This window comes from Eptesicus fuscus, chromosome 24, assembly GCF_027574615.1.
Source record: "Eptesicus fuscus isolate TK198812 chromosome 24, DD_ASM_mEF_20220401, whole genome shotgun sequence".
Lineage (NCBI taxonomy): Eukaryota > Metazoa > Chordata > Mammalia > Chiroptera > Vespertilionidae > Eptesicus > Eptesicus fuscus.
Window position 1 is genome coordinate 1,607,198 of NC_072496.1, and position 21,120 is coordinate 1,628,317.

At 53.3% G+C, this 21,120-nt stretch overlaps 1 protein-coding gene and 1 long non-coding RNA gene across 2 annotated transcripts in view; both read right to left on the reverse strand.

Annotated features, from left to right (window-relative positions):
• Nucleotides 1-7,507, reverse strand: part of PTPRC (protein tyrosine phosphatase receptor type C) — a 33,423-nt gene extending 25,916 nt beyond the window's left edge. Inside the window, exons 1-5 of the mRNA XM_054713155.1 lie at nt 7,486-7,507; nt 6,394-6,609; nt 3,927-4,064; nt 1,706-1,843; nt 163-285 (exon numbers count right to left, since the gene is read on the reverse strand). Of these exons, the coding sequence (XP_054569130.1) occupies nt 163-285; nt 1,706-1,843; nt 3,927-4,064; nt 6,394-6,609; nt 7,486-7,507 (637 nt within the window). The remainder of the gene's footprint in view (nt 1-162; nt 286-1,705; nt 1,844-3,926; nt 4,065-6,393; nt 6,610-7,485) is intronic.
• A 1,044-nt stretch (nt 7,508-8,551) lies between these two features.
• LOC129148287 (uncharacterized) overlaps nt 8,552-21,120 on the reverse strand; it is a 45,788-nt gene continuing 33,219 nt past the window's right edge. Inside the window, exons 3-4 of the long non-coding RNA XR_008555361.1 lie at nt 17,012-17,038; nt 8,552-8,578 (exon numbers count right to left, since the gene is read on the reverse strand). This is a non-coding gene — a long non-coding RNA (uncharacterized LOC129148287). The remainder of the gene's footprint in view (nt 8,579-17,011; nt 17,039-21,120) is intronic.

The window sequence follows — 21,120 nt, forward strand, 5'->3', positions numbered from 1 at the left end:
CCGGTCACGAGTGACCAGGTCTCCTCCACGCCGAGCCGACACGCCGTTCTAGAACATGCTCCCTGGGGTCCGTCCACTCCCTCCACCCACTCCTGGCGCTCTCCAACGGCTGATGTCTTCCCCGCCCGCCCCCGACACGGAATTAAATTCTACACGAATTACCTGAATTCAGGCGATAGTAACAAAGACTAAAATTATGAAAAATAGATTGAGGAGAGTCCCAGGTAGCCTTTCCCTCTGTTGCACTGGCAGCTGTACAGGTAACATTTGAAGGCTTGCCTGGAGCTGTGGGAAGAATGAGAATAAAATATAAACCCGAAGCCACGTGGGAAAGACTCTTGGGATTGTGAGCATGCAGTCTGAACGGCCGTGTCTCAATTAATCCCGAATGAATAATGACATTTTTATCGTTTGTATTGATTTCAGAGAGGAAGGGAGAGGGAGAGAGGGAGAGAAAGAAACATCAGTGATGAGAGAGAATCATGGACCGGCTACCTCCTGCACGCCCCACCCTGGGGATCGAGCCCGCAACCCGGGCCTGTGCCCTTGACCGGAATTGACCCCTGACCTCCTGGTTCCTAGGTCGATGCTCAACCCCTGAGCCATGCCGGCCGGGCAATCATGACATTTTGATAAACACAGCTGGTCATATTAGATTTGCTTTAGAGACCATTCAACAGAATCACATGTCCCGTGGACCGACGTTCCACTGGAACACGTTAGTGGCAGCCGTGTTTGAGGGTCGCTGGGTGTGTACAGATCCATGGAGCTCGGATCTCATCAAATGTACGATCAGCTGTGAGCTACAGCCCACGGTCACCACCATATCCTGGGGAGTTTCACTGCCTCATTATTAGCAGAGTCCTAGCCGGTGTGGCTCAGTGGATAGAGCGCCGGCCTGCGGACCGAAGGGTCCCGGGTTCGATTCCGGTCAAGGGCATGTACCCTGGTTGCAGGCTCCCCCCCGGCCCGGGTCCTGGTTGGGGCACGTGGAGGAGGCAACCCATCGATGTCTCTCTCACATGGATGTTTCTCTCTGTCTTTCCCTCTCCCTTCCACTCTCCCTAACGATCAATGGGAAAATATCCTCGGGTGAGGATTTAAAAAAAGGAAGAAAGAGGAGGAGGAGGAGGAGAAGAAAGAGGAGGAGAAGGAGGAAGAAGAGGAAGAGGAAGAAAGGGAGGGGTGTCGCTCAGGGGAAAGGGGGATGAGTTGGGCAATGAGCGAACAAGCGTTTCACTAGCTCACGGTCTGTTCCCGCCACAAGCACACAACAGCCTAGAGCAGGGGGTCCTCACACTTTTTAAACAGGGGCCCAGTTCCCCGTCCCTCAGGCCGTTGGAGGGCCGGACGATAGTTTAAAAAAGACTATGAACAAATCCCTATGCACCCTGCACGTATCTCATTTTGAAGTGAAAACACACAACGGCAAAAACACCCGCACGCGGCCCGCGGGCCGTGGTTGGAGGACGCCTGGCCTAGCGTTTGCAACCACAGCAGCAGCCGCCGCAGCAAAGACGTGACGGGCTGGGTTCGCTCCGCCGTTCGTTTCTAAATTCTACTCCCAACGTCGGGACAAGAGACAAGGACGTTTTTTCCGAAACCCTTTCGCCGAACCTGCCACGTCCGTGTCTGCCATCCTCGAGCGCCAGGAGCACAGAAGAAGGAAAGAAGTGTGACAGGTGCATGTCAAGGCCGTACTCACCCCCAAAATCTGTTTGAATGGTCCCTTGCTTTTCAACCACGCGGTGGTTTCCATAGAATACTTCTGAAGAACAACTATAGTTACGGTGGGGTTCAAGGTTTGTTATTTCAAATTCCTCCGCATCAGTCGAATTATTTTCTGAAAGAATTAAGTGTTGCCTATGAATATCTGAATACAATGCGTGGCACTTAACCCTCTTCGGGGATCTCGTACTTGTAATTAACACCCATTAGACTGAAAACCCATGGAGTCGTCAGAATGACACCTAAACGATCCTGGAAACGACTGAAACGCGCCTCCTTCTGTCGCGCCCGATCTTGAGGAACGCGGGAGGGAGCAGAATGGGTTTCGAGAGTCTCCGATGGAGCTGATGGAGTCAGGTTGTTAGGTCGCGGTTGGTTCTCAGGTCAGAACGGAGGTATGTAGGTCGCCGTTTTCTCACCCGTGCCTCCTCCCTCTGGGCCTTCCCCCGGCTGCGCCCCCCACCCCACAGCCGGGCCCCATCCCTGTAACAGGACGAGGGCAACCAGTGGCACCCCCTCCTCTGTGTGTGTCTGTCCCCCCCAAGCTGGCCCAGCGGAGGGCTTTACGCAAAGGGAGGGAGACGCCAACTCAGTCAATTCCCATGAACAGGACTAAGAAGGCGCTCCATGGTGACTCCCTACAGAGCGATGGCCTCTCCATCCTTGCTCCGTCCCCCCTCCCCAACAGGAACCCAAATCCATGTCCCTCCCTCCCCAACAGGAACCCAAATCCATGTCCCTCCCCCCCCAACAGGAACCCAAATCCATGTCCCTCCCCCACAAAACAGGAACCCAAATCCATGTCCCTCCCCCTCAACCCCAACAGGAACCCAAGAGGAGGAAGAGGAGGAGGAAGAGGAAAAGGAGGAGGAGAGGGAGGAGGGGGAGGAGGAAGACGGAGGAGGAGGAGGGAGAGGAGAAGGAGAGGGAGGAGGAGGAGGGAGAGTAAGAAGAGGAGGAGGGAGAGGAGGAGCAGGAGGAGGAAGAGGAGAAGGAGGAGGAGGAGGAAGAGGGGGAGGAGAAGGAGGAGGAAGAATAGGATGAGGAGGAGGAGGGAAGGAGGAGGGAGAGGAGGTGGGGGAGGAGGGAAGGAGGAGGGAGAGGAGGTGGGGGAGGAGGAGGGGGAGGACAAGGAGGAGGAGGAGGAGGAGGAAGGAGAGGAGGAGAAGGGGGAGGAGGGGGAGGAGGGAGAGGAAGAGAAGGGGGAGGAGGGGGAGGAGGGAGAGGAAGAGAAGGGGGAGGAGGAGGAGGAAGAGGAGAAGGAGGAGGAGCAGGGAGAGTAAGAAGAGGAGGAGGGAGAGGAGGAGAAGGAGGAGGAAGAGGAAAAGGAGGAGGAGGAGGAAGAGGGAGAGGAGAAGGAGGAGGAGGAATAGGATGAGGAGGAGGAGGGAAGGAGGAGGGAGAGGAGGTGGGGGAGGAGGAGGGGGAGGAGGAGAAGGGGAGGAGGGGGAGGAGGGAGAGGAAGAGAAGGGGGAGGAGGAGGGGGAGGAGGAGGAGGGAGAGGAAGAGAAGGGGGAGGAGGAGGAGGAAGAGGAGAAGGAGGAGGAGCAGGGAGAGTAAGAAGAGGAGGAGGGAGAGGAGAAGGAGGAGGAGGAGGAAGAGGGGGAGGAGAAGGAGGAGGAGGAATAGGATGAGGAGGAGGAGGAATAGGATGAGGAGGAGGAGGGAAGGAGGAGGGAGAGGAAGAGAAGAGGGAGGAGGAGGGAGAGGGGGAGGAGGGGGAGGAGGGAGAGGGAGAGAAGGGGGAGGAGGAGGGGGAGGAGGAGGAGGGAGAGGAAGAGAAGGGGGAGGAGGAGGAGGAAGAGGAGAAGGAGGAGGAGAGGAAGAGAAGAGGAGGAGGAGGAGAGGAAGAGGAGAAGGAGGAGAAAAAAGACACAGAGAGAGAAAGAAGGAAGGAGGAAATCACTTCCTACCACAAAATTTCTCTAATGGCCCAGCCAGTGTAGCTCTGTGGTTAAGCACTTACCCAGGAATCGGGGGAGGGATCATAGTTCCATTCCCGGCCAAGGGCACAGGCCTGGGTTTCGGGCTCCATCCCCAGTGTGGGGCGTGCAGGAGGCAGCCGACCCACGGCTCTCTCTCACCATGGATGTTTCTGTCTCTCTCTCTCTCTCGCTCTCTCTCCCTCTCCCTCCCTCTCTGACATCCACAGAAACCTATTATGAAAAACCGTTCTGTGGTCAGTGCTGGGTTCTTACCACACCGATGCCTGTACTTAATTTCCTTTGTGTCACAGCCCGACGCGCCCGGCGTTCCGACTGTTTCCCAGCGTAAACAAATAGACGTGTTGGCTTTTTCCTTCTGTACGCACTCCACTAACCGGAAGTTTTCAGGGCCTGGCAAGAAAAGAGGGAGGGAGGTGATTAATATTCCGCCGTGTGCTTCCCGTGCTCAGCGGTCGTCACGGACATCACACGCGTGGCATGGACTTGGGCAGGCATTGAGGTCGCTTGGGGAAAAGTCTGCACGCGAGGGTTTTTTTGTTTTGTTTTGTTTCTTGATTATCGCTTGTCCTTGTTCTAAACATCACACGTCGTGGTAGCCTTTTATTTAGAATTTGTGCTCCTGGTGAAAAACAGAAGGCAAGCAATCGCCCAGATAAAACTGCATTGTTCTCACATTTTTTAATAAAAAAACACACGCCCGGCCCGTTTTGTTTTCATGTTTATATCTTCCGTGTTTTTGTTTTCATTTACCCTTTGATTTTTGTATTGAACGATGATCACACCGAATATGCGGGCTTCCTCTTGGGGGGGGGGGGTGTCTTTTTTATTTAAAAAAAATGCTATTTTCTGTTTTAATGAATAATGTATTTCAGTACTAGGTAGAGAAACTACATTTAAAAAAAATTTTTTTTCAGAAAAACATCGGACTGAACTCCTTAAATGTCCATACACGGACGGGCCATCTTGAATTACTAAGTGATGAACCCCTAGGGCACGCCCGTTTCGGTAAGATGTGGTTCGTGCCCTGGCCGGTGTGGCTCAGTGGATAGAGCGTCGGCCCGCGGACGGAAGGGTCCCGGGTTCGATTCCGGTCAAGGGCACAGGCCCGGGGTTGAGGGCTCGATCCCCAGGAGGCAGCCGATCCATGATTCTCTCTCATCATGGATGTTTCTATCTCTCTCTCCCTCTCCCTTCCTCTCTGAAATCAATAAAATATATTTAAAAAAAAACAAAAACAAAGATGTGGTTCGTTGGAGCGGAATCTCAGAGGGAAGGCGGGCGGGAGGGTGGGCGGGTGGGAGGGAGGGGATCAACCAAAGACCTTGTAGGCATCGATGCGTCACCCACGTTCACAGACAGTGGGGTGCTGAAGGCTGGGGCGGGCTGGCGGGGGGTCAATGGATGGGGGGAAGGGAGGGACATAGGTAATACTTCCAACAACAAAAATTTTTACAAAGAGATGTGCTTCGGGGCAGCGGGGGGGACCCCTGGCCCCTCTCTCGCCATCGGCTAATCCAGCACCGCCGGCCCCGGGGCCCTCACGTGACCGTTCACGCTCCCTTCTGTGTGAAAGTAGGTTTGTTCTTGCCACAGACATCCACCCTTGACGCTGGCATTTCCCGCGCTCCAGACACAGCTGGGTTGGAAGCGATAAACTTGGACCACCCTGGCCGGGCGGCGCAGGCGGTTGGAGTATCGTCCGGCCCACCCAAAGGCTGTGAGTCCGAATCCCAGGCGGGGCCCATCCCGGAGGCAACCGATCAACGCGGCGGTCGGCAAACTCATCCGTCCACAGAGTCAAAGATCAACAGCCCAACGATGGGCATTTCTGTGGAGAGCCACATTCTTTAAACGTAAACCTCTTCTAACGCCACGTCTTCCACACAGACCCGCCCAGGTCGTGGTGTTTCGTGGAAGAGCCACACGCCAGGGGCCCAAGGGCCGCATGTGGCTCGCGAGCCTCGGTTTGCCGACCACTGGATCTATGTCTCTTTATCTATATCTATCTATCTATCTATCTATCTATCATCTATCTATATCTATCTATCTATCTATCTATCTATCTATCTATCATCTATCTATATCTATCTATCTATCTATCTATCTATCATCTATCTATATCTATCTATCATCTATCTATCTATCTATCTATCTATCTATCTATCTATCTATCTATCATCTATCTATATCTATCTATCTATCTATCTATCTATATCTATCTATCTATCTATCTATCTATATCTATCTATCATCTATCTATCTATCTATCTATCTATCTATCTATATCTATCTATCTATCTATATCTATCTATCTCCCTTTCTCAAATCAATAAAAAATAAAAAGCATATCCTCCGGTGAGGATTGAATTTTTTTTTTTAAAAAAAGGATAAATATGCACATGTATGTATATTGTATTTAGTGACTCGAATGAAGCGGAGGAGCAAAAAGAACTCTGTGGATCACAGCTTGGCGGGGTAAGTCCGGTCGAATCCGCCCGAACCCCTCTGGAAAAGGGCGGGGAGGCGCGGGGGGGGGCAGGGGGTGGATGTGGAAGGCGGGGATGGGTCCCACCTTTTCACGGGGTTACGGGAGTAGGACGCCCCCCCCCCCCCCCCCCGCTCTCGTCTGGCTGGCGTTCTCACCCCCCCCCCCCCCCCCCCGTGCTGTCCCGGGATGACGCTCTGGTCCACAGACGAGGCGTGGCCGGTGGGTATTTACCTGGTGGTACGTGTAACGGTAAAGTTTTGTGATTAGCACATGACTGGTGAGATATTTCAACACTGATGGTTTGGCATTCCCGTAGGCCACCGATACTTTTGTTGCCACACTGCAGAGCTGAAGGGCATGTCAGGTCGCCGTCAGCATCTACTTTTGCATTAAATGTTTTATTGTTCTTATAGTCGTAGATCACGTTGACGCTCGCAAATTTGGCATCTGAAAGAACGAGACACAGGGAGGATTATTTTATTTTTCAGAGCAAACACACCTCCATTAAACGCAAACTCCTCAACTATCCAATCACTGGCAAAATCCCCTCCCTACCCCCCGACCCTGCGCCCCAGAACATGGAGTCAGAGGGAACACCCCAGCTCCCCCATGGCTTTCTTTCTTTTTTTGTTTCTCCATTTTTTTATTGAGGTATGACATGTGTACATATCTTACCATTGGCCCCCCCACCCCACACCCATACACCCCCTCACCCCCCAGAGTTTTGCGTCCATTGGTTATGCATATATGCATGCATACAAGTCCTTCGGTTGATCTCTTATCTCCCCCACCTCCCCCCAAACTTCCCCCTGTAATTTGACAGTCTGTTTGGTGCTTTACAAACTCTGTATCTATCTTTTTTGTTCATCAGTTTATAATGTTCTTTACTATCCACAAATGAGTGAGGTCATGTGGTATTTTTCTTTCACTGACTGGCTTATTTCACTTAGCATAATGTTCTCCAATTCCATCCAGGTTGCTGCAAATGGTGAGAATTCCTTCTTTTTTATGGCAGCACAGTATTCCAACCCCATGGCTTTCTTTCACTCTCCCTTCACAGCTTTGCCAAGGACCCTGGCTTGTAAGTTCCCACGTGGCAGGGGTGGGGTGGGGTTGGGTTATTAGGTTAATGTCTGTCCTGCTCTCTGGACTGTGCACCCCATGAGGGCAAAGGCCAGTCCGTGGGGATCATCGCCCCAAATCCAGGTCCTCCTCTACAACCTGCCACGAGTGGGGGGCCCGACAATGACTAGTTGAACTGATGACCCAATGGGTGATGGGTCTGATGATTTTTTTGTTTTCTTGTTTTACAATTTCCTTTGCCTCCGAACACGGCCTTCTCCATGTTCTGTGTCTCCAGCTATGCGTGAACGTTCATTCTTTGGGGACCCCAGGCCTCGTCCTTCCCCGACTTTTGTTCCATTATGGAGAATAAACTCTCCAAAGCAACTCTTAGGGTCACCTCGCCTTCTCGCCTGCACTGACAGCGATGCCACGGGCTGGTAACAGCATCCTGGCCATCGATATTAACACAGCCACTCGTGTGTGAATGCGCCCACCATGACGAAGCCCCGATGATGTGTAAGACGCTGCCCCAGCCACGGGGAAGAGGAAGGATCGGCTTTTAACAAGCGACAGTCTAACCAGGAGGCAGACCCAGCCATGACTCGTAGAAGACATGGACAAATGGAGCTAAGATTAGGCATAAAGTTATATGGGAATCAATAGAGAGAGACATCTATTCAGATCGGAGGGGGGCGGGGGGCAGGGAGGAGAATGTTTCTGGGGAAGGAGACCCTGTCTGCATTTTCATTTTAGTTATTTGTTTATATCAAATTTACTGGGGTGGCATTGGCTAATAACATTATATAGTTTTGCCCAGCTAGTGTGGCTCGGTGGCTGAGTGTCGACCTAGGAACCAGGAGGTCACGGTTCGATTCCCGGTCGGGGCACAGGCCCGGGTTGCGGGCTCGATTCCCAGTGTGGGGCGTGCAGGAGGCAGCCGATCCATGACCCTCTCTCATTGTGGATGTTTCTCTCTCTCTCTCTCTCCCTCTCCCTTCCTCTCTGAAATCAATAAATAAATAAATATATATATATATATATATATATATATATATATATATATTTTTTTTTTTTTTTTAAATTATATAGTTTCAAGTGTCCAATGCTTCAATACCCTCATTCACTGCTGGTGGGTATATACTGCCGCTATGGGCAACAGTATGGAGGCTTCTCCAAAAATTAAGACATCCAGGTCTCCTGACCCTTCCGCCCAGCAGACGCTGGCTCTTAAGATCTGGGGTCCCTGGACGCTTGCCCCAAAGAAGGAAATAATTAATGTGCTTTTCTGAAGCCACACAACTCTCCCCGGGGAACGCAAACTTACCACAAGGCTGCTTAGTTGTAGTAGGAGCTATAACAGAGAAAAAAACAAAAAAACAACATTCATGTTAGAATGTCTCTGCGACAGCCATTTGGGGGCAGGGATGGGGGTCACACAGAGTGTACCAAATTGGGGTTCACGGATCCCACCACATTCGAAGCACGTAGGACAGTGATTGAGCTCAAAATGTCAGATGCAATCAGTGAATGAGCGGGTTCCCTCGCACGTTTCCATGAATTCACCCCATTATCACCACCACAGCGATCACATGACTATTAAATCATTTTCAGGCACACGTGTCACACAGCCCAAACATAGTCAAGGGCCTCATCCCCTGATTTAGCTCCAAGTAGAGTTATATCATTACTAGAGGCCCGGTGCATGAAATTCATTCACGGGTAGGGTCCCTCGGCCTGGCCAGCGATCAGGGCTGATCAGGGCCTTCCTTCCGGCTGCTGGCTGGGACCTTCCTTCGTTCCGCGCCACCCCCTGGTGATCAGCATACGTCATAGCAAGTGATTGAACTCCCGGTCTCCCATTCAAACTCCCAAGGAGACACTTTGCCTATTAACCTTTTATATCTACACTAATAAAAGAGAAAGATGCAAATTGACCATACCTTCACGACGCCCACCAGCCAATCAGGAGTGAGTATGCAAATCAGCCCAACAAAGATGGCGGGTTAATTTGCATACGCAGGCACTGAGCGGCCAGGGGCAGGGTGGGATGCTTGTGTCGTCGCCATGGCAACGATACAGGCATTCCGCACCGCCCCAGCCTCTCAGGGCCTCTGGGCAGCATGGGAAGGTAGGGCTGGAGCCGAAAGAGGCGGCTCCGGGGCCGGAGCGGAAAGGCGGTGCCAGCAGCCAGGGAAAGGAAGGCCCATTCCCGCATGAATCTTCGTGCATCGGGCCTCTAGTCTATAGATAACCTCTGGACACGTTTGTTGGGGGGAAAAAGTCGGAAACTAGGCAAGAGTGGCTTCATGCTCCAGCTCGGCCTCGGTAAGCTCTTTGCCATCCATCGCTCCCTCAGCCCACTGAGACGCGTCTCGTGGGAACGAAGGATTGGACGGGACTGAGTGGGAATGGGCTTTGTGGGGTCTCTGAGCTGAAGAATCGGTGGGAGGCGGTGGCCTCGCAGGCTCGACCCCGGTGCTTACGGACAGGCCCCCCCCTCCCGCCCCTCGATGAACGGCCCGTTGTAGCCTGGAGGTCCTGCCTCTGCCCACGGCCCAGGCTGTGTGGCTGGAGCTCACGCCTCATCACCTGGAACGCCCAGCTCACGGGCAACCTTGCTTTTCCTCATGCCAGTACCCAACCCTACTCTTAAAGAATCCTTCCTCTGCTTGCCCACATTGTCATCAGGAACACGACTCCTGGGGGGTGCTGCCACAGGGACACAGGGGTTACTGCATCCTCCGAATTCTATACACCGTTCCCTGGTCCCGTCTGCCGCCATTCCTGCCCTCGGGTCGACGACCCTCCATTGAACTCCTCAATGAAAGACACCCCCCCGCCCCGCCCCGTGAGCGCGTCCCAGGCGGGTGCGGGTGCGGGTGCCGTGGCTGCGTGACTGGGGGTGAGGCTGTCACCTGTGGTGGTGGTGGTGGTGGTGGTGGTTGGTGGAAGGCTCTGAGTGGGTGCTGATGTGTGGGTCATGGGGACCAAACCTGAAAGGAAATGAACAGAAGAGTGAGCGTTAACGCGTTTGCCAGGTCGGAGGGCAAGGGGGGAAGACTCTTGAGCAAGGAGGGGTCTCCTGGACACCCCATCTTTGCGAGAGGGGGTGGGGGGGCTCCTATCCCTTGACGCTCGCTGGTTTTCCAAACAAGATCGTGGGCCAAAGATGTATCTACACGTGGACCTTTAAGAGAACTAACAGTCCAGCCGGGCCGGCGTGGCTCAGGGGCTGAGCATCGACCTAGGAACCAGGAGGTCAGGGTTCGATTCCCAGTCAGGGCACAGGCCCGGGTTGTGGGCTCGATTACCAGTAGGGGGTGTGCAGGAGGCAGCCGATCCAGGATTCTCTCTCATCACGGATGTTTCTATCTCCCTCTCCCTCTCCCTTCCTCTCTGAAATCAATTATATATATATATATATATATATATATTTTTATTTTTTTTTTTTTTTTTTTTTTTTTTTTTGAGAGAGAGAGAGAACGAACAGTCCCCATAATCGGAACTCAGCATGGTATAAGTTGAGGGCCAGGTATCCATTGCTTGCTGGGGTTCTTCCCTGGTGGGTGATGATCCTCAACCTACTCCCTCGCCCTCAACTATAATTCCTAATCATGATGCCAGTCACTCTCTCGTGCTTTGCATTCCCTACCAGGCTTTTCACACCCTCCGTCCTATTAAAAAAAACAACAGAGAGTATCATTGTACCCATTTTACAGGCGGGGACACTGAGGCACAGAAAGGGCCCGTCCCGTGTGCGGAAGTCAGCTACGAAGGTTGAAGAGGCTGGATTGGTTTCTGGGGCCTGCACGCCCCGGAAGGCTCTTACCTCCCTTCTCTGGCGTGAACGTTCATAACGATAATAAGAAGAAGAACACAGAAAAACACGCCCGGGGACAGAGCTGCCCAGCGGGAGTTTCTTCGGCCTAACGTTCCGTGTCAACACGCACACACGCGTCACGCGGGGACCTGCCCGCGGCCTCCGGTGTGACATAGGTGAAGCTTCCGTTTCATTATCCGTAACCCAGACACGCCCCCCCGCCGCCCCCCCCGGGCGCCGCGGTCCGACCTGAGGAGTTGCTGGTGCCGTCGGAGGTGCGTGTGGGTGAGGCAGCGGGGCTGCTGAGTGCGGGGCTGGGGGTGCCTGCGGGAGAGGGGCCGGAGGGGGCTGTTGCTGCTGTCGGGGCACCTGCAAGCAGAACGGCCGTCAGCGCTGTCCCCGGGCCCTGCCGCCCCTGCCCGGGGCCGTGGCCGTGGCCGGGCGGCCGGCGTGGCCGGGAGGAGGGAGGCCGAGCCGCGCCTCCAGCCCGCCATCGCTCCTGTGGACCCACAGCGGACGCCTTCTGTCGGGCGAGGGGGCCCCGCCAGGCCGGGGGAGGGATGGGCATCCGGGCGGGCAACTCGGAAGCTACGTGCTGGGTCACCAGAGCCCACATTTTTAAATGAACCTGGCCGGTGTGGCTCAGTGGTGAGCGTCAACCTAGGAACCAGGAGGTCATGGTTCGGTTCCCAGTGCGGGGCGTGCAGGAGGCAGCCGATCCGTGATTCTCTCTCATCATGGATGTCTCTCTCTCTCTCTCCCTCTCCTTCTCCCTTCTTCTCTGAGATCATTACAAACATATATATTAAAATTAATAAAAAAAATTTTTAACAAAGAGAAAGTGAGTTCTGGCAGCGGCCCGGAAGGTGGACGCTCTGCCCTCATTGTCTTTCTCCTGGTCTACTCTGGCCGCCTCACCTCCTGGCTTCTGCTGTCCCTGTCCCGACTCCACTCCATTAAGAAATAATAATAATAATAATAAATAATAATAAAATAATAATAATAAAATCCACTATAGCACCACATGGAACAAAACCAGGACAGAGTGAGGAACCGAGACCCCGGGACCTGGGAGGAGGGCCCCTCCCGACCAGGAGGGAAAGGTTTCTTCACCTTCCACACCAGAATCTGGCCCGGGGGTCCCCACCCTTGCTTTGGCCACGCCCCACCTAAGCATCTCCTTCTTTTAAAAAGCACTGTGGCCCGGCCGGCGTGGCTCAGTGGGTGAGTGTCAACCTATGAACCAGGAGGTCAGGGCCCGTGCCCAGGGTCGCGGGCTCGATCCCCAGTGTGGGGCGTGCAGGAGGCAGCCGATCCATGGTTCTCTCTCATCATCCATGTTTCTCTCTCTCTCCCCCTCTCGCTTCCTCTCTGACATCAATAAAAAAATACATTTACAATAAAATAAAAAATAACGGGGAAGGAGCAGAGGGAAGGCTAGCTAGTAGATGCCTTTGTCGGACTCCCCAGGGGTCCGAAAAAGGGGAGACAGACAGTAAAGTGGGGGCATGGCAGGGGGGGGAGACGGGGGCGGGACTAAGGAAGGTGCTTACTGTCCGTCACACCTGAGAACCAAGGTCATTGGCCACTGTAAGCCGGTGGAGACTGGAGACCCTTACATCCCTGAACAGACACATCATTCCACCCGAATAAAAACCACGCCGTCTCCCGTGGGCGCGGCTCCGGAAATCCCCTTTCTCGGGATCTCGTCAGAACCCCACCCCCAGTGACACCCAGCGAGGGAGAGGGCTCCCCGGCTGCGTCCGAGGTCCCCTCCCCCGAGCGGGCGGTGGCATCCCCGCACCCCGTCCTTCCACGCGGGCGGCGTTCACGCCCCTGCACCTGCCCCCCCCCCCCACGCGTGAGCCCGCCAACCTGCTGTGCCATTGCCGCCCGGAGCCTGGGTGCGTGAGGGTGAGGGGGTCGTGCTGGGTGCCTGCGGGTCTGCGAGGGTGGGAACGAGAGGCAGCTGCGTGGAGGTGGGTCCTACGGGGAGAGAGGGACCGCGTTCCATCAACGTCCCCCACGCGGGGGGGGGGGGGGAGGGGTACATACCAGGAGGGGGTACAGCGCCCCTGGCTCTGATGGCCAACCCGATTCTGAGCTGACCCAATCTACTAAACCCGTGTCTGCCCATATGTAATTATTTTAGTTAATTTTTTAAAAAAATGATGCAAATGGCCCGGCCAGGTGGCTCAGTGGTTGAGCGTCAACCTAGGAACCAGGAGGTCAGGGTTCGATTCCCGGTCAAGGGCACAGGCCCGGGTTGTGAGCTCGATCCCCAGTGTGGGGCGTGCAGGAGGCAGCCGATCCATGATTCCCTCTCATCATGGATGTTTCTCTCTCTCTCTCCCTCTCCCTTCCTCTCTGAAATCAATTAAAATATATATATATATTATTTTTTTTTAAATGCCAATGTCACCTTAACCGGTTTGGCTCAGTGGATAGAGCGTCGGCCTGCGGACTCAAGGGTCCCAGGTTCAATTCTGGTCAGGGGCACAGGCCCGGGGGGTGGGCTCGATCCCCGGGGTGGGGCGTGCAGGAGGCAGCCGATCGATGAGTCCCTCTCATCAATGATGTTTCTCTCTCCCTCCCCCTCTCCCTTCCTCTCTCTTTAAAATCAAATTTTTTTTAAAAAAAAGACAAGCTCCCCTCATCCCGTTTCAGGGGGCACGGGTGCCAACCTGCCACGTCCGTCTGACTGGCATTTTCCGGGGGGCTCGGGGGTGTCACTACGAGAGGAGCCCCGGCACTGGGCGCTGGCGTGGCCGCCGAGGGACTGCTGGTCTCCGGCTCGGAGGTGCTTGCGGGTGAGAGTCGCGTGGTGCGGGCAGGTGAGTTGGAAGTTGCAGGCAGAGCGGTGGGCGATCCTGTGGCGTTCCATCCTGTGATGTCACGGGAGGCGGAGGAGGAGAAAATACATAGGTGAGCCACGCCCCAAGACCTCTCCACGGGGGAGACTTGCCACTTCCCAGCCATCAGGCCGTGTGAGCAATACATAGCCAGACGTGCTTCCACGCACACGCCCTCTGCGTGGGGTGCAGGGGGTGCATGTGTGTAGGTTGCGTGTGTATGTTGGGAAACGCCCATACATCTGTACGCAGGCGTATAGACAAGCAGGTGCCCACAGAGGTAGAGACGAGGTAGAGAGACTCGGGGAATGCCAGCCAGAGGGCAGAGGCTAAAGATACAACACTCCCCAAGCCATGTGGTTCAGAGGGAGGAGGCACCACGCCTCAAGCCCGTCAGGGACACCAGCAAAGACTGGTCCGTGAAGAAAAGAAGAGAGAGAGACAGAGGCGCGTGGGGGTATTAGGAGGACCAGGGTCCCAAGAGGGGGAAAAATAATGAAAGACAGAGACTCAACATTCATGCTGATTTTTTAAAATATACACGGAGTGGCCAGACTGTGATGATCTCTGAACGCATAATCATCTGGCCACTAAGTGTCTGTCCTATAGAATAAAAGGCTAATATGCAAATGGTCCCCCTCGACCAGGAGTTCGACCAGCAGGCAGGCCGGCCAACCGCCCATGTCCCCTCCCCCTGGCCAGGCTGGCCGGACCCCACCCATGCACGAATTCATGCACCGGGCCTCTAATATATAATATATATACACTGAGTGGCCAGGTTATTATGCATTCAGAGATCATAATAATCTGGCCACTCATTGTGTGTATGTGTGTGTGTGTGTGTGTGTGTGTGTGTGTGTGTATTAGAGGCCCGGTGCATGAATCCGTGCATGGGTGGGGTCCGGCCAGCCTGGCCAGGGGGAGGGGACATGGGCGGTTGGCCGGCCTGCATGCGGGTCGAACTCCTGGTCGAGGGGACAATCTGCATATTAGCCTTTTATTCTATAGGATAGACACTGAGTGGCCAGATTATGATGCGTTCAGAGAGCATCATCATCTGGCCGCTCCGTGTACATTTGGCTCAGCTTCGTCCTCAGAGACGCGACCCATAGCTCGTTGGCCGTTTTAGGTTAAACTAACCGTGTTGGTGTTGGGGTTCCAGTGACGTCTTCCGCTGCGAGGGAATGTCCCCACATCCTCCCTGGGTCACTGAACCCCTCTCCTTGTTAGATTTGAGTGACAGGGACATGCCCGTCACTGTCAAATCGCTCCCAATCCCGCACGCCCATGGCGCTGTCCCCGCGGGACGAGGAACATCCGTGAAGGTGGCTTCTGGCCACGCGGGTTCAGGCCGGGGTGGAGGGCGGAGAGTGGAAGGCTACTGAGGCCTCAATGCCCCCCACACGTCCCAAGCTGGGCCCAACACCCTGGTTCTACCGCTAAGAACGTCACTGAGGCTCGGAAATCACGCGTGCCACTGCCTGTTCTCCACTCTCCCCGTGCCCCCCGCGTGGGACACGCTGTGGCTGTCCAGGGAGAGACGATTCCAGTTTGCACGTTGGGTCCCGATGAGAACGGGCCTGGTTTATCCCTCGGGGCGCGTGACAGCGGTCAGGGCAGGGGCACGGGCGACTCGGTCCACAGAGGGACGAGCCGTGTAGCGTTTACACATTCGCCCCCACACCGCCCGCTCCCACACCTCCCGCGGGTGCCTGAGGTCGGCAGGAACTGCCTCTCCTGCAGGACGCGGAGCCGCGTCTACACGGCAGGAAGCGATGATACTGCACAGAGCAGTGCGCTCACGGCTCCGTGTATGCAGGAAACGTCTCTGCCGTGTTACACAAGGATACCATTCTCATCCTAGATCTTTGTTTAAAAAAAAAAAAATAGAAGAATATGGCCCAGCTGGCGTGGCTCAGGGGTCGAGCGTCCACCTAGGAACCAGGAGGTCACGGTTCGATTCCAGATCAGGGCACAGGCCCGGGTTGCGGGCTCAAGCCCAGGAGGCGGCGTGCAGGAGGCAGCCGATCCATGGTTCTCTCTCATCATGGATGTTTCTATCTCTCTCTCTCCCTCTCCTCTCCTGTCTGAAATCAATAATATATATTTTTAAAAAGAAGAAGAAGGAGAAATGAATTTTTATTTAGCTACAACAAGGATGCCTTTAACAACCCAACTCTCAGAGCATGCCTCCTGAGCCCCGTTAGAACGGCACCTTCCAATTACTAAGTCAGAACGGCCTTGGGCCTTGACGCACCTTCCTCATTCCTACCGTCAGCCGCACGATCGATCAGGAAATCAATGGCGCATTTTCAATAACGGTAACACTTAAGGGGTGCGATTTCCTTTTCCCCAAATGCAACCCGAGGCTCCTCTCTGATTTTGCGCGTAGTAGGTGCGCACCTATGTCCCCCAAATGCAACCTGAGGGTCCTCTCTCGTCTGGCGCATAGTAGGTGCACACGTATGTCCCCCAAATGCAGCCTGAGGGTCCTCTCTCATCTAGCGCATAGTAGGTGCGCACTTATGTCCCCCAAATGCAACCTGAGGGTCCACTCTCACCTAGCACATAGTAGGTGCGCATTTATTTTCAGCCGCTGCGTGACTTGCGTTGAGCTCGCCACAGTCTCAGGCTGTTTGTTAAGGCAACATTCAGGAGTGGCCGCCGAGTTTGGAAATGATTTAGCACCAGATACCCCGAAAAGTCTCCCCGTGTTTCTCTGGGCGGAATCTATGTCTTACGTGTCGTTCTGTGTAAAAGGCTCTCTCCTTTTCTCAGAGAGAATGCCTTGCCCTGTTTTTTAACTGTAACGCTTCGTGATCGAGCCCGATTTGCCTGGAGCGTTAAAGTTGCAGAAGGGGTTGGAATCCTGCCCCGAGTTTAAGGAAAGCTATGCTTTACGCGCGATCACGCACACACACGATCAGGGGGTTCTCTGAGGTCCTACCTTCTGAGAGGACGTCTTATGGAGCAAGAGAACATGCTATCCATGGAAGCGTGCCCTCCCACAGAGCTCTCATTGGGGAGTGACAGGAGAAATTCTATCGACGTTAAATATATAAACTTGGCAACAACAAAGTAAAATAAGCAAAAGGGGAAGATGCGTTCTTACCAGTTGTAGGAGGACGTGGGCTGCTTCCTGCAAAAAAGGAAAACAAACATCTCTCAGAAAGTCTCAGATTTCATACACATATAAGTATTACGTGTCTACATATATGTCTCTATATCGACATGTATGTATATAATGCATTTCCTATATATAAAATCTCTGTCCGTTAACATCACAAGATGGCAACTGTTCAGTACCTTTTACCCCAATGAAACTCCATCCCTTCTCTTAACGTTCTCTTTACAAAGCCCAAGTGTGTCAAAACTGCGCTGTATGTTTTTTATTTTTCAGGTAAAATAATAGGATAAAGTGGAACTGTTCTATTGGGATTCACCGCAAGCCTGCAAAAGACTTGGGTGAGTTTTTCCCCAATGCATCATTTATTGGCGGGGGGAGGGGGGGGTGATGATTAGTTATTGAGTACCTACTGTGTGCCAGATAATCTGCCACCTTCTAGGGATGTCATAGGACCAGGACAGAGTGATTGGCTTCCCCAGATCGGCTCCCTTCAGTATGGAATTCAGACCAACACCAATAATAACAATGCCCGAGAGTAATTTAGACAACGGGCCACGGCGAGGGGGTTGGATTTCTCCGGCGGGATGCATGCCGTAGGCTCCGGGACGCGGAGGAGAAATTGGACGGTATGCTTGACGGCAGAGAAGAAAGGGAATAGGCCCCGTGGCCCGTCAGGGCTCCATCGCTACCTCCACAGACCATGGCGCTCCGTGGGTCTGACGGATCGCCACCACACCATGCAGGGAGCGTTTTTCGTAAGAAGGAGTGGAAATCCGCCACGTCTTTATGATGGAGATGACAAAAAGAACGCCGGGGCCAGGAGGACACTGTTTCTTTTTCAACATCAGAACTGTGACTATGAGAGGAAATGGACACCACCCCCCCTGCCGTGTTCCCACCTGGAGTCCAGAGCTGGGGCCTGGGAGGAGCCTGCAACCGAGGTACATATGTGCCCACACGCCCCAAATGCCTCCCACACGTGAAGTGAATGCCAGCTGGTTACCACGCAATGCGTTGTTAAGAGGAAACATGTGCTGTGGCGTTATTTTAACCCACATTTTGAAAAGGAGGATGAGAGAACAGGATAGTTAGTTATCCACGTATCTCTATCTACCTTTACCCACAGATCTTCAGATCTTCATCTGTACCTACAGTTCTATCTCTGGTTACGTCTTTATTTCCGGCTGTCATGGCTCCATAGTCAACATTTCTCCCAGTCCTCACATCTCTAAGGCAATAAAACTTAGGCCCTGAGGAAAACAACATCTTTATATATAAAAGCCTAATATGCAAATTGTCCCCTTGGGAGTTCGACCGGGAGACCATGAGTTCGATCGCTCGCTATGAGGTGCGCTGACCACCAGAGGGCGGCGCGGAATGAAGGCAGGCCCCGGCCAGCAGTTGGAAGGCCCCGATTGGCCCTGATCGCTGGCCAGGCCTTAGGGACCCTACCCGTGCACGAATTTCGTGCACCGGGCCTCTAGTATAAAGATAAAATCCCATTTTCTTTTCTTCTGTGTTTATGGCGACTTCCCCTAAGGGCTTCTCCCACGGACTATGCATTTCCTTTCACATGCATGTATCTCAGGCCCTGACTCTAACTTCCTCCACTGAGCTATATCAAAGCACTGGAGCCTACCCTAGTTTTTATTTCACTTTCTTCATAGAGTAAATCATACACACACACACACACACACACACACACCCGTATCACCGTGTAGGACTTACATGGCTTGTTCGCGTAGTTGCAAACCCTTTATCAGTCACATCTGGATGATACCGAGTCACTTCATACACACACGGGCACATTATTGAGGCCCTCAACGCTGCAGAAAAACTCTAAAATATATATATATATTTTTAAATGCGAGCCACTTCCAAAGGGAAGCTAACACCCTGGAGGTAAGATTCGGGGGCTCCGGTAACGGGACGCGAAACAATAACTCGACTTCGATAAGCCTTATCCACTAAACTACACAGTGTGTTTTTTTTAAAAATTTAGTTGTTGTTGTGTTGTGTTTTTTTTTAATATAAAAAGTAACTGCAGATCTCCAACGAGGAGCAAGAATAGGCGTGCGATCATAAAGAGGAGGCATCCGTATCTCTAAAAGTACCAACTGTATTGAGCGCTCTCTGACATTCTATAACCACACCAAAAGATTTAACAACACGGCGCGCAGGAATATACTTGGTGTTTTTATACATTGTCCTTTGACTTGACTCTTCTGGGGATTTATTTAAAAAATATATATATATATATATGTGCCTGGGTTTTCATTTAGACCAAGGAACACCTACAATATTCCAGTAGGTGGCGTCAGAACACCAAAAATCCGCCAGTCCTGTCCCAGGGCCTCTTCCCCAGTGGCAATGCTGCTGAGAACTCGAATCACGGGTGGAAGTGACCAGGGCCACTCAATTACACACGAAAATGCGGGGAACAGATGTCCTTCGTCCTTCAATACTACCTTCCCACCCACCCCCCGCCCTCCGAGAGAGATACGGAATGCCAATTCCAAGGGGATTTAAACCTGTCGGGTTCGACAGTTCTAAGAAAAGCACGAGGTCAGAGGGATGACGCGACACAGATGAAATAAATACTGATTCTCAGCATCTCCCCTAAAAAATGCAGAAAGGGCCCCGGCCGGTGTGGCTCAGTGGAGAGAGCGTCGGCCTGCGAACCGAAGGGTCCTGGGTTCGATTCCTGTCAAGGTTACATACCTCGGTTGCAGGCTCCTCCCAGGCCCCGGCCCTGGTCAGGGCGCGTGCAGGAGGCAACCCATTGATGTGTTTCTCTCACATCGATGTTTCTCTCTGTCTTTCCCTCTCTCTTCCTCTCTCTCTAAAAATCAATGGGAAAATATTCTCGGGGGAGGATTAAAAAAGAAATGCAAACCAAGACAAAAATCGAGGGCCAGCTCAAAACAGATATGCATGGATTTCCTTCCTCAAAAGGCCCATAAGAATCCAATAAATAAAAGGAAAGGGACTGAACCGGTGTGGCTCAGTGGATAGCGCGTCGGCCTGCGGACTGAAAGGTCCCAGGTTCGATTCCGGTCAAGGGCATGTACCTTGGTTGTGGGCACATCCCCAGTAGGGGGCGTGCAGGAGGCAGCTGATCGAAGTTTCTCTCTCATCCATATTTCTAACTATCCTTTTCCCTTCCTCTCTGTAAAAAATTGATAAAATATATAAAAATAAATCAATCAAAGGAAAGGGGTCCACTTTTACTTACTCCGTAAACCTGACCGACGGTCCGCGGACAGCCGACCCAACGAGCCACATCCAATGAACGCGTATTCATGCCGTGCGCGCTCTGGGTAAGTGGCCACTTCTTATCTGGGCTTCAGAAAGCCAGAGAACCAGTCTCCCCTCCCCTCCCCCCCCCCTCCGCTGGTTTATCAGTGAAATATGATAATAATGGCACCATTATAGCAACGTTATCATGCGCCCGGCAGATGCAAATCTCTCCCCGTGCGGTTCTGCATTTACACACCCGGCGAGCTGATGCGCTGGCCACTAATTTTCCTACTTTGTAGGGAGTGACCACGAGACCTAAAGAGGCGGGCGGGTACGTGGTGCAGTCACACGCCCCGGAAGCGTCAGAGGACAGGTTGTCCGGTGACCATCGTCCTGCTCCTTTTCATGGGAGAAGGTTGGCTGTGTTGTCGCCATGCCTGGGGTCCCGCGGATCTGACAGGCAATCATTTCAGACGCCTCGACGCGCGTAGGAACGTAGCACGCCGGCATCTGTGGACACGGGGTTCCTCTCGTGGTAACCCCTGAGCCGGAATGCCTTCCTGCGACTTGGCGCAATTTGGGAAGGAAGGCCCGGGATCTGCGAGCCCCCACCCCCACCCCGGTCACCCCAGAATATCAGCGTCCCTTGTTGGGGGGGTGGCGTTTTCGCTCTTATAAGCGCCAAAGGGCATCCAAGGAACGCCAGACCAAGGCCGCAGATGAGAAAGACAGAGATGGAGAGGGATGCAAGAGAAACTGGGGGAAAACTGAGTCAGCTGAGGAGCAGAAGGAAGCCAACGGGTCAACGACGCATCGAGCAGCGAAACGTGTCAATCGTATTCATCCCTTTAACA